This window comes from Equus caballus, chromosome 11 (assembly GCF_041296265.1).
Source record: "Equus caballus isolate H_3958 breed thoroughbred chromosome 11, TB-T2T, whole genome shotgun sequence".
In the NCBI taxonomy this organism is placed as follows: domain Eukaryota; kingdom Metazoa; phylum Chordata; class Mammalia; order Perissodactyla; family Equidae; genus Equus; species Equus caballus.
Genome location: NC_091694.1, coordinates 19197542 through 19213970, shown reverse-complemented (window position 1 = coordinate 19213970; position 16429 = coordinate 19197542). Strand labels below are relative to the sequence as shown.

Sequence of the window (16429 nt, the reverse complement as noted above, 5' to 3'; positions counted from 1 at the left end):
CTTCATCAGAGAGGACTTCCCTGACCACTCTGCCTCAAATGTCAGCCCTCTCCCAACACCCACATAATTCTATCACTATCCCCTTATCTTTATTTTTACTCCCAGCACCGACCACCATGAGCACACATTTATGTGTTTGCTCTTTACCCTTGGTTGAATGTAAGTTCCTTAAGGGCAGGGACTTTGTGCTGTTCGCTGCTCCATCTCAGCACGGGAATGGTACTAGGCACATGGTAGGTGCTCAGCATTTATTGAACACATGAATCAACAGATCTCTCAGGACTCCAGGTAGACCGCCCACCTCTAGCCCCTGACTCCAGTCTCAGCAGGGAGACAGTTGTCTTCCACTCCTAGCCCTCCTGGGGGCTCCCTGCCCGGTGCCCTCTTTCCTAACTAAAGCCCCTTCTCCTTGATGGGAAGAAGGGACAGCAGCAGGGTGGCCGGATAGCAGTGCCTGCTCTTCTCTCCCTAGTGTGGCACTGCTTTCTTCAGGCTAGCTTAGCCAGCTGCCCTCTGCTCCGCCCCACCCTGAACACAGCTTGAAAGGCTTTTTTTTTATGAGAGTAGGGAGAGCATGTTATCTCCCCAAATCAGGTCATCTTGAAGTTTACCCCTCCAAAAACCTTGAAAAAACTATTGTTTAAAGCCGCCCACCTGGGACCCAGCCTGCCTTCTCTAATGCTCCCAACCCCCATCCCACCCAGCTACCCTCACACCCCCTCCAATCTCACCTGAAGGCTCTGCCACCCTTTCCCTCTTTTTTTTTTTTTAAAGATTTTATTTTTTTCCTTTTTCTCCCAAAGCCCCCGGGTACATAGCCATGTATTTTTAGTTGTGGGTCCCTCTAGTTGTGGGTCCCTCTAGTTGTGGCATGTGGGACGCCACTTGAGCATGGCTTGATGAGAGTTGCCATGTCCGCGCTCAGGATTCGAACTGGCAAAACCCTGGGCCACTGAAGCAGAGCACACGAACTTAACCACTCCGCCATGGGGCCGACTTCTCTTTCCCTCTTTGCCACCCTCACTCTCTACTCTCTGACACTCCCCAATGACAGTAATTTGCAACCCTTGTCCTGGCCGAGAGCCTCTCCGCTCACACTTCTACCAGTCCCAGATCCCCACTCCAAACATCACCCCCTCTCCTTCTCGGACCCCAAGAAGAGACAGCATGCTGGGGGTTGGGGCTCAGCCTCTTTATTAGGCAGCAGGAAAGGGGGTGGCTCAGGAGGACTCCATGGAACAGCGCTGACCTGTGTCTGACCAGAGCTAGGGGGGCACTTGGAGAAGATGGGGTAGAACAGGCCCCACACCCAGTCCTCCTGCTGGGACAGAGTATGGGCTGCACCATCACTCATCTTCTTCATCTTCTTCCAGCGGTGGCCGATTCCGCTTGAAGAAGCCGACCTGGGGGTGCACAGGGACCAGAGACAGGGTGTAAAGATGATCCTTAGGCCCCAGAGCAGCCGTGGAGGAAGTATGCTAGAAACCAGCCAGCCACGAGGTCCTCTCCCTGGACCAGCGCAGAACACAGACTCCACTATATGCACAAATGGAAGCCTTTCCCCACTTAGAGATAATGCATGTAACAAATTTTTTTTAAAGGTTTCGTTTTTTCTTCCCTGAATTTTTCTTATATACTGATGCTTATGTCTCTATACGGCTCAAGCTCACGATGATATGTATTTCATTATTATAAGTCTAAGGTGTGGTTTTCCCTCTGGGAAAACCATGGCTTCCTGGAAGCCCATGGCTTCCCAGGACTCAGACGTGTGAGCGAGTTTGAGAACAGCCTGCTTGTTCTCCAGGCTCAGAGGAGGGGGTGCCCCGCCAGGGCCTCATTAGGGAGCAGGGTTTGGATCAGACCTGGGTCTCCCACCTCAGAGGAGGGAAGGACAAGCAGGGAGGAAGCGGACCCTGTCCTCCTTAGCAGTCAGGGAATTCCTGAAGGCAAGACTCCTCCCCTGGGACTCTTCCTCTCAAGGAAGAAGGGGTGTAAAGGCCTTAGAATTTCAGGTGTCACCTCTCCCAGGGGTCTGTGCCCTGGAAGAAGTCCTCTGGAGAATGACATTCTAACAGTGCGATGTCGATCAGATGGGCCGGGGTCACCCAGTTGGGCCACCATCTCTCTCTGCCTCCCTGTGAGGTTGGGCGGAGCCTGTGCCCACCCTCATGCCTCACCTTCCACATGGCCACGACCAGGAGGGTGAGCAACAGCAGGCCACCCAGCACGCCTACCAGCACCCACCAGATTGGAATGGCCCTGTCCTCCAAGACCCGAAGCAGCTGCGTCTGCACCTGAAGGCAAACCAGGGTGCATCTCCTCAGTCACCACGACACTTGCCTTTCCCAATGACTCAGACGTGCGGGTTGGTAATCCCCAGCCAAGCCACCTACCTGTCCCACCCCTCTGACCCAGGGAGGCCCCGCCCCCAACCTGCTGGGCACAGACACATGGGAAGACCAATGGGGCCTGCAGGACTCATCTCCTCTGCCACCATTGTGTACTCACCAGAGCTTCCCCGCTGGGCAGGCTGAGGGTGGGCACGGCATACGGAAGGGAGGAGACGTTGAACCAAGCGCGTGACTGTAGCACAAACTGATCCAGTAGCTTCTGGATGGGGTTGAGGTGAAAGCAATTTATATGAGGCCTATTGGTTGCAGGAGTCCCAGGCGGACTGCCCGTTGGAGGAGCCCTGCCCCTGGCCTAATCCCATCCCTTCCAAAGTAAACCTTGCCCTCACTCTCTTCTCGCCCCCCAACCCCGCCTCTCCCCAGAGCATAATCAGTCCCCGCCTCCAGTGGGCTCAGCCCCTGGGCCCCACCCACCCCTGTCAAGCCCCACCTGGCGAAGGCTGGGCAGCCACACAAAGGCCCGCACGGTGACCATGGCCCGCTGCCCACGCGCCATCTCCTCCAGCTCACACTGCACCACAGTACAGGGCGCCGAGTCGCAGTTCTGAGGGGATGCGCCATTAGTCTGCAGACCCTCTGGACCCATCACCCCTCACCCCAAGGATCCAAAACAGAGGGGACCAAGGAGTCAGGGAGCTCAGTCCACTCTCTCGAGAAGGGCCTCAGATTCAAGCTTTGGACGTTATCTTTAAGTGGGATTTGCTCACACCATCCCAGAGATGCAGGGAGAGGGCAGGAAGAAGTGGGTCATCATCCAGCGTTCGATACCCAGGATTTTTGTAACCCTCTTTGGCATTTACTCATTTTCTTTAATGCACTGAGAGCCTTAAAGAAGGCAAGTGCCCCTCACCCCACCCCAGACAGAAGACCAGCACAATCCTTCGTATTCACTTGGAGTACTCCGTGGCCCCAAGGTGGCCCACCGGTGGCCCAGATCACACTTCTGGCCCCTTTCCCTGCCTCCCATGCCCTCTGCCCCCCGAGGTCCAGGGAGGCCTGCTGGAGACCGCAGAGTCTGCTCACCACGAGAACTGGGTCCTGAAGCCTCGAGGGCTGCATTGGCCCTGGCAGGAATGCCTCTCTGCGCTCCCGCTGGTGACGGGGGTGGTAAACAGGGGAAGGGCTGGGGGTGGGCAGCCCCCAGTCCAGCTGGGGAGGCAAAGAAGTAGTCAGATCCTGCACTCTGCCCATGTCCCCATCCTCCCAGAGGGGCCCTGGTCGATGGGCTAGGTCTCACCTACAGCTCTGATTTCCATCCAGGCTCTCACCTTGAGGGGGTTAGGAGACGGCTGTGGGGAGCACTGAAGCCCCCCCTGGGGCTGTATATCCAGGATGTAGAGCAGGTCAGAGGGCTGGGACTGGCTCGGGAGGTGGAGGCTGAGGCGCAGGCCACGTACAGCACCAGGGCCATTGTTGTGGAGCTAGCGGGGTGGTGGCAGCAGGATGTTAGGTAGCTCAGCAACTAGCCCAGCTCCTGGGACTGTCCCACCCCAGCACGGGGCCCGGAGACTCCTCCCTACCTCATAGGTGTGCTCCACTTTGGGACCCCAGCTGTCTGAGCTGTTCTTCCTGTCATCTTCTTCTGCTGCCACCACTAGGGAGGCTGGAAGGGAGTTCCTGCAGGGGCCCGAACCCTCACAGTGAGCTTGATGCCCTGATTTACCTGTGGGGGTTCCGCCAGGGCCCCCTGAACCGTAGGGCTCTGCTGCCATCTCCCTTATCCATCCCCGGCCTCTCACCCTCGCAGCTCCACGCGGGCCTCCGCCCGGACAGGTACATGCAGCCGCAGAGTCTCGCTGTTCGGATTCTTGCTGTTCTTGCTGGAGGGGAGGAGACAGGAGAATCAGGTCAGGGACACCAGCCCACGGAACATCAGGACCCTCTGGGGCGGGGCCAGAATTTCAGAGGGCTCAGGAAGAGCTACCTCCACAAACAGCATGCCATCCTAAAGTAAGACCTGGGAAAGAACTTCCTATAGGACTCCAAGACTCAGAAACAAGTCTCTGAGGAAGGGGAACAGGGAAGTCTGAAGAGCAGGCATCCCAGAAGACGGTTCTGTATGGAGGGCGTCTGAGGGTCTCTGTAGCAGGATCAGATAAGGGGAAGGGTGGTGGGTAGCAGTGCTCTCCAGTCCAGTACCTCCTTATCTGCAACTGCAAGGACACAGTCTCCCCAGCTTCTTCCAGGTTCTCCACACTCACCAACATCGTGATTTCTATCTGAGAGACAGCGGGCGCCAAAGTCACTGCCCAAATGCCTGCTCTGGGCAGCCCTGTCCTGAATATGGCCTCCAGTCCTCATCCTCCAAGGTCACCATTATTATCTCCATTTTCTTCAGAAGCCTACTCAGAGAGGGAAGGTCACTCACCCAAGAACACACAGCTAGGGAGTGTGAGGACCAGGATTCCATCCCAGAGCTGACTCCAAACCCAGCCCCTAAAACCTAATTGTCTAGGAGCCCCTGGTGGAGCAGACCCAGCATCCAGGACTCGGCGCCCCCACCTGGGCATTCCTCTTCATGGGGTTGCCCAGCTCACACAGCACCACCTTGGTCTCGTTCTCCTTCTTCTGGTCACAGATGAGCCTCTCAAAGCCCTTTGGGAGGCAGTTCCAAGAAAGAAGGCAGTTACAGAGCAGCCCATATCTATTTAAACTCCTTGGAAAGTCTGGAAAAGACTTCTGTGCTAGGGTGGGTAGGGGGTTTCTTGGGGTGGGAGTTCAAGGTACTGTCACGTTCTACTGTTTATATTACTGTAGCACTCTATTTTTTTTAATGAACTTTTTAGAAATAAAAACACAAAACATTACATCAACTGTGATCCCATTGTTATAAACAATATTAACAATATAAAAAATCAATGTATACCTATGTCAGTGTCTGTTGATGTTGAGAAAAAAGACTGGAAGGAAATCCACCAAATGTTAACAGAGGTTCCTGTTAACATTTGGTTCCTGAGCCATTTTTGGTTTGGATTTTATAATAGAGTTCTTAAATTTTGTGCTATTAGCAATTACTCCTCCTCCAAATTAAGAAAAAAAAAAAGAGGAAGAAATCGCAGCTTTCACAGCGAAGTGTAAGAGAAGTGGGGGTTCTCAGGGCGGGAGATGAGAGTCAAGGCTCCTGTGCCTCCCAGGTGCCGGGTAATGCCCCTGGGCAGAGGCCTCACCTCTATGTTGCTGAGGGCCTGCATGTAGTGGGCACCTGGGGGCAGCTGCACGGCCAGTTCAGCCTCATAGGCCCCCTCACCCTCGTTGGTGGCATCCATCTGCAGCTTCAGTACATTATCGGCTCCAATTAGGAGTGGGGAGCCCGTCCTGTGGGAAGAAAGAAGTAAAGCTGAGGAGGCCGAGTCCAGGCCCAGGGTCTGAGATGAAGAGAGGGGCTAAGGACAACATAGGGGGCGTATGACACCCCAGGTAGAGAGGAGGTGTCATTGGGGCAGACAGGGCCCGGCAGGGCAGGAGGTCTCCTCACACGTTGGCAGTGAGGTGAAGCTGAGGCACACACAGGTCGTCTTCCCCACAGTCCAGGATGATGCGGGTCTGGAGGGGCACATCAGGGTGGGAGGGTAAATTGGGGGCATGTGAAGTTTGGGGTCACCTCAGGGCTTAGGGAATTAGAAGGTCTGAGAATGAAAGGAGTTTGGAGATGACACCAGGTCTTTGGGGTTTGCATCAGGGTTTGGGACGATGTCAGGGTTTTGGTGTTGACATCAGGATTTGTAGGTTTATATCAGAGTTTAGAGGTGACATCAACACTTGTGGTTTACATCAGGATTTAGGAGATATTGGGATTTTGGGGGGTTTCATAAGGGTTTAGAATGGCATCAGAGATTAGAGGTGACATCAAGGCTTGGGAATTCACATTACGACTTCTATACTAACCCTAACCCTGACTTTCTGGCAGGGGCCCTGCACCTCCCTTGCCTGCCCCCACCCACCCCCACCTGCTCCTGGACGTGGGTGTCTCCATGCAGCACGAGAGCAGGGGCTATTCCATCCTTCTCGGGCTGCAGGGACACATTGAGGCTGAGCACGATGGGGCTCAGCTTGTCCCGGAAGTCAGCCTCATCCTAGAGAGGAGGCAAGAGTCAGGATACCTTGCTATAGTGCACCTTACCATGCGTGTTCCCACTGACCACCCCTGGACCAACAGCACCCAGCCCATGCCCCATGCACAGCCTGGGCATACTCGGAGGAAGGCCTCGATGGTGCGGCAGTTGGGGCTGGTCCTCCCGCCCAGGTCCAGGTGCAGCGTGGTGCCTGCCTGTTGAGAGCTCAGCAGTAGCACCCGCCGGCCCTGGCGGGGCTTCTGCCGGTCCAGCTGCAGTTCGGCATTTAGGCCTGGCAGGGCAAGCAGGGAGGGTCAGGATCTCCCTGACCAGCCTCAGGGAAGGCCAGGCCCTCTTCCCTCCTGTCCCCACAGTGCCACTCACGCAGCTTCTCAGGAATGTTGTGCCCAGTGACTCCCACACACATCTGGATGTCAAAGCTGCAAAGACATGAGTGGGGCTCAGGGGCTAGGGCCCCTCTTGGTCCCAGATCCTGCCTGGCCCATGCCCTCCATCTCCTCACCAGCTCACTGATGTCTTTTTCTGGGGCAGCACACAATTCTTCACAGCAGGATTCAGCGAATCGTTCACTAGCAGCTGGACACTGACCATCACCACCGGCTGAGCTCTGGTGGGAATGGGGGAAGGCTTGCCATTGTGGCTTCCCCTGGCCCCATCTCCTCTGATAGTGTGGGCCCTCCCCTCCCCTGCCCCTGGAGCCAGAGCTCACCTGTACACAGCCACCTTGTTGGCCCCGTAAGCTCCCACCAATAGGTCTATAGATATTGGGCGGGGGGGGGGGGGGTCAGAATTGGCAATTAGTGAGGGCATGGGGTCCTCATCTCATCTTCCCAGGAGTTCCTCACACTACTTCCTCCCACTACTTCCTCCATTGAAGGTTTGATCTGGTCTCCCCGCCCCCCAGCATCCCAGCCACAGACAGGTCAGAGCTCTCAGTGGGGCACCAAGTTAGGCACGGGCCCCTGGCTGTCTCTCAGTATCTCCAGCTAATGTCCAAAGGCCCTTCTTGTCTAGCTGGAGGCAGTCCAGGGGCACCTGGATATCCATTGTCATCGATGTCTGTGGCACCTCGAAGGGAGAAGCCGAAGGCAGAGCCTGTGGAGAAGGGGCTGTCCAGGACCTGGGAGGGGTGTGAGCTAAGCCCCTCACTCTGACCCAGGAACACCAGCACTTGGCCCCGACCATCGGGACCACCATAGGGGGCGGCCACTGCAACATCTGGAAGGAGCAACAGAAATGGAGTGGCTGTTTGTTACCCAATCTCTCCAGGTGGTCCTGTGAAACTTCCCGGAGCTCCTTCTCTGCCCAGACCCTAGGGGACCAGGAGAGGGATGCAAAGATCTGCGTCAAGGAGGGGGCTGCCCTGCCCTCCAAGAGTTTACGATCGGGTAGGAGAGAGACCCATCAAGTGGGATTATTATAAAAACAGTAACAGCTTTCACAATCTAGAGAAAAATATACTGACAAGATTTCATTTAATCCTGAAAATTAGGCATTATTATTGCCATATTAGAGAGAAAGCTGAGTCCCAGAAGATTAAGTAACCAAGACCTACTAAATACTGGCCCTCTCATCCCCTACGGACCTTCACCCCCTTCTGCTTTCCTCACACAAACCCAGAGCCACACCATGGGCTTGTCATCACTAAAAACTTTTAAGGTCTCTCTTGAAAAGGTATTTGTTAATAATCTTATTCATTTGTAAGAGTTCTTTGCACATGATAGGAATTAAGATCTTTGATGTATATATGGCAACTGCCTTTCTTTTGTCTTCTGACTTTGTTTATGGTATGTTTTCTGTGCAGTTTTTTCTTTGAAAAATATACTTTTATTTTTCTGATCAAGTTACACAAAGTTCATCCGAATAGACTACCCTGACCACAGTTCGGTCCCCAGGCCCTGGGCCTCCACTCTCCTCGTCTTTGGCTCTCTCGTCTCTTCACTTATTTCCTGACCATTCTATCACCCTTGCCATATCCTTAGCCTTCTTGTCCCATTGCTAGTCCTGGGCAAGCCTGGCTAGACACCACCAGATTGGGCACCATGAATTCCTGACTCCAGACTTCACTAGGGACCTCCGGGCTGCCCAGCCGTCCTGCAGGGCTTTCTGCTCAGCTCCCTCTCTCAGACTACTCAGCACCTATTTCAAACCTTCTCCATTCAGCTCCCAGCCTCCCACTTCCTTCTCAAAGAGAAGCAGCTCAACTGTTGTGCTAGAAATCCACACCCACTTTTTTTCCCTTTTCCCATTTGACCCTGGAATAGGTGTCCCTCCTGGCACTGGTCTGAGCATCCCAACCCCACATTCTCCAGGCATCGCAGGGACCCTCCCAGGGCTCATTCCCCCCGCCCCCCCCCCCCCCCCCCCCCCATTTCGCCACAAGATCATCCTCCCCTATATTCAACCTACTCCATCTTCTTCCAAATGAAAATAACCTCTTGACCCTTGTCTCCGGGTGATCATCGTTTCTCTTCTTCCTTTTACAGTCACACTGGTTGAAAGAGCTGACTACCCTGGCTGCCTCCAATTCTTCATCTTCATTCATACACTGCCCCATGGCATTCTGGCTTCTGCCCCCACCCATCCTGAAGGGAGTCTTGTCACTGTCGCCAATGACCTCCTACTTGCTTAAGCCCATGGATGCTTCTCCAGCCCCATCTAACTGTACCTTTCAGCAGCATCCGGAGCCACTGAACCCTCTTCCTCCTGCTTAAAGCACTCTCTGCCTTTGAGTTCTGGGCCATCAGATCTCCTGGTTTCCCTCCTACCTCTCTGGATGCTCTTCTGTCCCCTTTCTAGACTCACTGCCTCTGGGAGTCCCCTAAATGCTCTTGCACCCCAGGGCTCTGTCCTGGGCCTCTTCTCACTTCACAGGCTCCCAGGACCTCGTCCACTCACCCCAGGCCCCTATCTCCCACTCAGACTTCTCTGGTGAAGTGGGGGAAGCCACATCCAACTGTTCTCTGGTCATTTCTGCCTAATGCTCCCAAGTCCTTCAAGCTCTAACAAGTCCAGAACTGGACTGCTGATCTTCTGCCCATCTATCTTCCCCAGACCTGCTGCATGACCTGAATTCCAGGCAGTGAAAGGCACCACCACCTACTTAACTCCTCTTTCCCTTAGCCCCACATCCAATCACTCATCAAATCCTAATAATCTAAGTACTAAATATCTGTGAAACCACCTTCATTTCTAACTCCACTGCCAAAATCCACATCCAGGTCGTCATCATCTCTTGCCTGGATGAAAGAAAACAAATCCTAATTGGTCTCCCTTAACTCTCTCCTGCTTAAAGCCCTTCCTGGCTCCCGCTGCCCCCAGGTCAAATCCACGGTCTTTGTTGTGGCTGTTAATCCCTCTGAAGCAAGTGAGGTTCCTCTCTTCCCTTACCATTGTAGCCATCTCGGTTGAGGTCGCCCAGAGGAGCGATGGCCGAGCCAAATCGTCCATAGATCCGTGTGCCGGTCAGCAGGAGGCTGGCGGGGCCCAGCGGTTGGGGGCTTCGAGGCTGAAGGAACAAGTACACGCGCCCCACCTCCGCCAGCTTGCGGTCAGCACGTCTTTCCATGTACAGTGGTGCGCCCACCAGCAGGTCGTGCCTCCTGCAGGCCAGAAGGGTGGGTTAGGTGGGGTGGGTTAGGGGGATGCTGTGGGCCAGGGCCGAATCTGCTGGTCCATCTTCACTCTCCCGCTCCCCTTGGTGGTCATGTGGGAGTGAGGGCTACGAAAGGAGACTAAGGGCAGTCAATGCCTCCGGTAATTGGGGACCCAATTGGGTAGGTGTGGGGCGTCCCCCTCCTCACCTGTCCCCGTTAACGTCAGTGACAGCCACCGAATGCCCGAAATACGAAGCCATCTGCAGGAAGAGGAGGCGCATCTTAATTCCCGATCCTGGACATGGGACCCTCTTTTAGACATTGCCCCCAACACCTCGCAGAATATTCTAGGGCCCCAATCCCCAGCCTCGGCCACCCCCACCAGCACCTGGCCCCCACCTGCTCTCCATGTAGCCGGTGCAGCATCTGGAAGTTCGAGTCTAAAATTTCCACCTGTGGGGAAACGGCACAGGAGCGCATCAGACTTGCCCCCACGACAGTCTCCCGCTCCAGGTGAGAAAAGGCAGGAAGTTTGGAGGGGTTGTCAGTCTGAGGAGTGGAGTCAGGGATTCAGGATGCCAAGTATCGGGGCAGGGGCCACTCACCGCTCCCAGGGTCCAGCTCCAGGTGGGGGCACCGAAGACATACTCTGGGGAAAGCAGGGCCCAGAGAATGAGGTCCTTCGAACTACCCACCTTCCGCCCGCCATTCCGCCCCCCGGGTTGATTTCGGTGTGGGGCTTCGAGGTGCCCCTTCCCCGGCTGGGAATCTTCCCCAACCCCCGCCCCTGACAAAGTGGATTTCCTGCCTGTAGTGCTGAGATCTTCATCGAACTCGCCCACGGCCACTGAGTACCCTGAAGACAGAACGCGAATTAGTCCTTGCGGGAGAGCGAAGCAGGGAGGGGGCTGAGGGCGAGGAAACAGGAGATTCAGAGACGATCCAGTCTAAACCCCAAACTGCAGACGGGAAAAATGAGCCCCCACCCCCACCCCCACCCCGCGACAGGCCAAGAGCTGCCCTAAGCCGCTCAGCGAATGCAGGACGCGAGGAGTGAGGTGGGGCGTAGTGGAGTCCGCCGGCCTGCTGGGGAAGATGCAGGAACAGACGGCGAGGAGCTAGGGCTGTCCAGCTGGGACTGGCACTCCCGCTGGGGCAGGACCTGACCGGCAGGGGAGGGCGGTGACACTTAGAGGGCTGGGAAGACTAGCAGGGAGGTGCCAGGGTTACCCCGGTAGCCGTCGAAGTACTCTGGTTTCATGGAATCGAATGTGAAGCGCTGGGTGGGCACGCTCCATAAGAGGGTGCCCGGGCGGTAACTCGAGACGATATTGGCAATTGGAGCCCGCGCCAGGAGACCTAGGGGGCGAGGGAAAACGGGTGTGGGGATCCAGAGACCCCAGGCGGAGAGAAAGGGAGGAGGTGTATGGATGGTCACGTACCTAAGAAATAATAGCCGCCAGGGGCCCCAAGCACCAGCTCCCCAGCCTGAAAGGGAAGTCCTGGAGGTAAGAGGGGACCCTGCGCGGGAGCCGCCCCCGTGCCGGTTATGCTCCCTACTTGCCTGAGTGACCGCCGAGCTGAAGCCGGCTTCGCAGTAGCGCTTGTCTCCTGGAGGAGGCAAAGAGGAGGCGTCAGTTAAGGGGCGGGTCAAGAAGCGTCCGCTGGAGCCTGGGGCGCGGGCGGAGTCATATAGGGGCGGGGGTCCTCGGGTAATATAGAGGCGTGGCCTTGAAACGGCGCGGGGGCGGGGCGGGGCGGGGCCAGGAGCTGGGCCACTGGGCAATGCCGGACGGAAAGCAGGGCCTTGGGGCGCTAGGACGATCAGATTAAGGGAGGGGCTCAGTGGCCGCGAGTGGGCGGAGCCAAAACAGTTTGCTGCGCTCACCCAAGTAGGTTTTGCTGTAAACATGGCTCATGATGTTGTCCCGACAGGGCGAGTACTCCGCGCGGCGGCCGTTCTCGAGCTGAGCCACGAAGCAGCCACCTACCGGCGTCTTCTCAGCCTCGTCGGTCTTTTCCAGGGCGTTCCAGTGCTGCCAGGGGGCGCAGGCCTGGGGCGGGGCCACAGGAGAGTGGGGAAGGGACGGGACTCGGGTTCCCCCCACTCCACAAGTCCCTGCCCCGTCTGCTCCCTGTGCCCTGTCCCGCGGCGCCCACCACAACGTAGTCGCTCCAGCTGACGACCGACGCCCCCAGTCCTTGCTGGGCCTTAAAGGTTTGGAAAATTTGGGAGCTTGTGTTTCGCGTCTCATCATCTGGAGGACACAAGAGGGATGGGGCGCTGAAGCTCGGCTGGCACGCTCCCTCTAGCTCCTCCCTTTCCTTCCTTGCGCGGGACTCACTGAGGTCGAAGGACAGCGAGGTGCACTGGCCGCCCTCGGCCTTCCAGGGGCACAGGAAAGCGCCGCCCATTTCCTCCTGGCTGCGGCCTAGGGTCCGCGGGGCGCCCACCACGATGGACACGCTGCGGAAGAAAGCTGGGTGAGGGCTGTGCGGATTCCGGGGTACCCTATGCCCAGTGCCTGCGCTGGGAGCACTAAGCGGATGGGCGGTGTACTTTGGGGAGCATTGGATCATCTTTCCTCAATGAGACCTCCTAGACTATCTAAGCCAACGTCTTCATTTTATGGCCAATGAACCTGACTCCCAGTGAGAGGAAATCACATGCCCGAAGTAACCGAGCGAATCAAGGGTAAAGCTGGGACTATAATCATTTGGTTTGATTTGAACACGTGGGGTTTCTTATCCTTGCTGAAAAAGACCTCCTAATCTCTGTATACCATCTACACTCCCCATCCCCCCCCACCAAAAGCCAGGGGTTTACATGCTTCCTAGAAGGTCTTTCTGTAGACTTATAAGATTGTTACCAGATTCCTTCTTGAGAGCTAGTTTTAATGGGTGAAGAATTAGGAAGCTAGTGGGCACCTCTAAAGTGTGGGGTGGCATGCTGATATCGCTGAGGAGTCTAGTAGATATAGGTTCAAATCACAGCTCTGCTATATATAAAATGGGAACCATAGCAACCGATCAGTGCCGTCAGAAGTAAATGAAATAATGTATGAGGGAGAGTCAGCACGGTGCCCGCCAAATAACACGTAACAAGTGCTCAAAACATGTTATAATGTATATATGTGTGTGTGTGTGTATGTTTTTTAGCAGGCAGGATGTTATTAAGTAGTGCCCATGAATCAATATCTGTGGAAAGGAGGGGGAAGAAGCAGGAGTGGGCACAGGATGGAGTGGAGTTGAGATTCAGGCCCAATGACAATCATGGGTCAACACCCTGAGAGCTCTGGAGGTGAAGGACCCTTCAGAGCTGCCTCAAGCTAAGGTGAGAGAGTCAGACGCTTACACCCCATTCTCCCTCCACACTCCTCATTGATCAGTCATTGGCTGTAGGCCACATTGGGAAGGGGACTTGACTTTGGGGGAGCTGACTCTCTTCAGCAGAGGCAATTCCCCAAGGGGCTGATACTTGAAGTCTGTCTGCCATAGCCCCTCCCTGAAGTTGGGCATCAGAGTGTCAACAATAACTAATAGCTCAGGGTAGTTACTATAAAGAGGAGGAGCCAGGACTCCAATCTTGGCAGTCTGATTTTGCAGCCTGATTAATCCCAACCATTAATGGTCTATTGCTTCTTTTCAGCTATCTATATTTTGATGGGGATGAGGGAAGGGAGTAGAGAAGCAAGGTTAGGGTGGGTAGACAATTTTATAGTTTTGCAAGTCAATTTAAAACATGTGTTCCTCTCTGTATTTCGAGGGGATGAGAGTGGATATGTACAACCGACCCTTGGAGAAAAAAATAAGGGCATCAACTTTGGTTTTCCCTTGTTCTTGTGCCCATCTCCCCCTTGGTGCCCCTCCCTCACACTCTCACCTGAGGCGCTCCCTCCCCAGTATTCCTAATAAGAACGCGTAGACTCCAGAAGTCACCGCTCAACCTCTATCATAAGTGGGGAACTCGAGGCCCACAGAAGCAGTGATGTGGGGGAATCGTTCTCTCTCCCCGCACCCAAACCTCCCCCAAGGCTCACCTCCCACGGCTGTCTTTGTAGAAGTCCAGTGAAAACCCAAAGTGGCTGCCATTGGGGCCTGTGTAGAAGGTGAGCCGCACCGGGTCCAGGTTCAAGGCCCAGGCTTGAGGGGCTGTACCGGGTCCCAAGAGCAGCTGCATCCACTCCAGAAGCCAGAGGGCATGAAGTGGACGCAAAGCTCTGGCCATATTCCTTCTTCCACAACCTCCTAGGTAGGAATGGGCTGGCTTCTTCCTCTTCTTTTCGGTTTCCACCACAGGAAGTCTTTTCTTATCAAACTGGAACCCATTTGCTGAGCGGTAGGCAGAGCAAAGGGCTATAGGAGCTGGACCTATTTGGTTTCTAGGATTGCCAGGAAGTGGGTGAGGCCACCCTGGGGGTGGATGCTCATGGCTGAAAGCCATGACTCCTCCCTTATCCTGAGAGTAGTTTATCACCAAGTTCTGTTGATTCTGACTCTTAAGTGCATCTCTTGAATCTTCACCCCATTTCCACTACCACCATGCTGGTCTAAAGCCACCATTGCCGTCTGCTTAGGCTAGTGCAACCATGAACTAACTTGTCCATACACCTCGACACTAGCCCACACTTCTACAGTTCCCCACCCTACCCCCTCTGCAGCTGCCTGCACTGCTCTGGCACCCTGTGACTTGGTCAGAGGTGGGGGAAGGAGTAAGGAAGCTTCTGCCCCCTGATAAGACCCGAGGCTGCTGTATCCTTTTGGATAAGGCACTTATCCACTTCCTCCTTCCAGGGCCTTGGGCAGCTTCAGTCAGCCATATTGGTGCAGTAGCTTCCTCACTCTTCCTCCATCTCAGGCCAAGTTTTAATGCGGCCAAAGAGCAGTTCAGCCAGTGCTGGGAAAGGGGTGGTGAATGGATCCTGGCCTGAGGGGAAAGGAGATAGGGATAAAGTGGAGTCATTCCAGTGTATTCTGGCTCAGAGGCTCCAAGATTATACACTAGCTGTTCAGTTTCTGAAGGTAGGCCCTCACTCTTTCTTGGGTGACAGAGCTCTGGTCCAGCCATCAAGACAGTTCTAGAGGGGTCATTGCCTAGGGGAAGCCTCTCTCTACTCCTCAGGTTGGCACCCTGGGGTTAACACACATGGGCACAGCACCAATCACACTGTTTAGTCATGGTCTGTTCACTGGATTGTGTTCATGAGTCCCTTGAAAGCAAGGTTCCTTCCTGTAGCCCCAGGGTCTAGCCAAGAGCCCAACACGTAGAAGGTATTGCTGAGACAGACTGAATGGAAACATGTACTGAGGATGGAAGATGTAAACATGGAGTCACAGAGTGGAAAGAGAAGGCATAGTTTTGAGCAGAAAGGCAAGGTCATTTTCTATGGACGAGAGGAAGAGGAGTGACAAATCTTAATTGGCACTGCATGTCTTCCCAAAAAACCAGGTTCTCAGCTAGGAAATTCAAGAGCCCTGCTAGGGGTAAAAGAACATAGCCACATCCTCCTTTTGACCTATAATTTCTGATCAAATTTAACCATCATCTTATCCTGCCCAGTTACCCTCTGCCATTCTGGAATCCCTCCAGCTCCTTCCATCATAATTCACCACCTCAGCGCCCAGCTCAAAATCCTATCCCTTACTAGTTTAGAAACTCCTCTAACTTTAGTTTGGGCCTTCTTCACTGCTGAATTCCCAGTGCCAAGCTCATGGCAGGCAGGTAAAGCATTCGTTAGAATGAATACTTACCTTCCACCCTCCTACTCTCCTCAACTGACTGGTATTGTATTACTGGTGTATACTGTATAGCCCAATATTAACTCACATTTCCCTAACGTTTCCTTAAGTAGTTATTCTGTTCAAGGCCCTGAGTGATAAGGGATACAAAGATAGTTGTCAAAGATCCTTAAAGAACTTAGTCCAGAGGGAGTTAAGACCTGAATACAAAGAACTGCGGCAGAGGGATAGGAAAGCATGCCTTGGAAAGGGTAGAGATTATACCTAGCTGAAGTCATTTATAATCATTTGCTCCTCATAACAACCCTATGAAATTGGTGTTATGCTTATTTTATAAACACAAACAGTGCGGCACAGAGAATTTTAGGTAAATTGCCCAAGCTTATACCGCCAGTGGGTGGCAAAACTAGGATTCAAACACATTTGTGCTCGAATTCATGTTCTTAACCATTACAGTATGTTGCTTTTTGTCAGAGAATGAAGTGGTTTTTAGGCACAGGAAATAACAGAAGCAAAGAGAGTGGCAGAAGAACACAGAGGTCAATTATATAGAAGGGCAAGTAGTTGACTCAGCATAGGGTGTTTATAAAGGGTGGACCAGGGCATGAGG

At 54.3% G+C, this 16429-nt stretch overlaps 1 protein-coding gene across 4 annotated transcripts; it reads right to left on the bottom strand.

Moving 5' to 3' along the window:
• Nucleotides 1-1177: 1177 nt before the first annotated feature.
• Nucleotides 1178-15007, bottom strand: ITGA2B (integrin subunit alpha 2b). 4 transcript variants are annotated; one of them, NM_001081793.1, is given in 30 exon segments: nt 1347-1403; nt 2178-2294; nt 2509-2610; nt 2842-2955; nt 3435-3560; nt 3680-3832; nt 3932-4028; nt 4151-4231; nt 4551-4630; nt 4914-5006; nt 5579-5726; nt 5887-5954; nt 6359-6484; nt 6604-6755; nt 6848-6903; nt 6987-7091; nt 7194-7239; nt 7520-7702; nt 9875-10086; nt 10288-10340; nt 10480-10533; nt 10686-10729; nt 10889-10936; nt 11311-11439; nt 11523-11568; nt 11645-11691; nt 11969-12134; nt 12241-12338; nt 12426-12547; nt 14121-14308. In NM_001081793.1, coding segments are annotated over 30 exon segments (3111 nt in total).
• Between the last annotated feature and the right edge of the window lie 1422 nt (nt 15008-16429).

Bases quoted from the DNA above. Each gene is read 5' to 3' on its own strand.
- ITGA2B (XM_023651582.2), bottom strand. From the start codon at position 14,524: ATGGCTTTCAGCCATGAGCATCCACCCCCAGGGTGGCCTCACCCACTT. The intron at 7,703-9,874 runs GTAAGGGAAGAG...TGCTCCTTCCAG, and splicing joins CAACCGAGATGGCTACAATG to ATGTTGCAGTGGCCGCCCCC. The intron at 2,295-2,508 runs GTGAGTACACAA...GTTTGCCTTCAG, and splicing joins TGCCCAGCGGGGAAGCTCTG to GTGCAGACGCAGCTGCTTCG.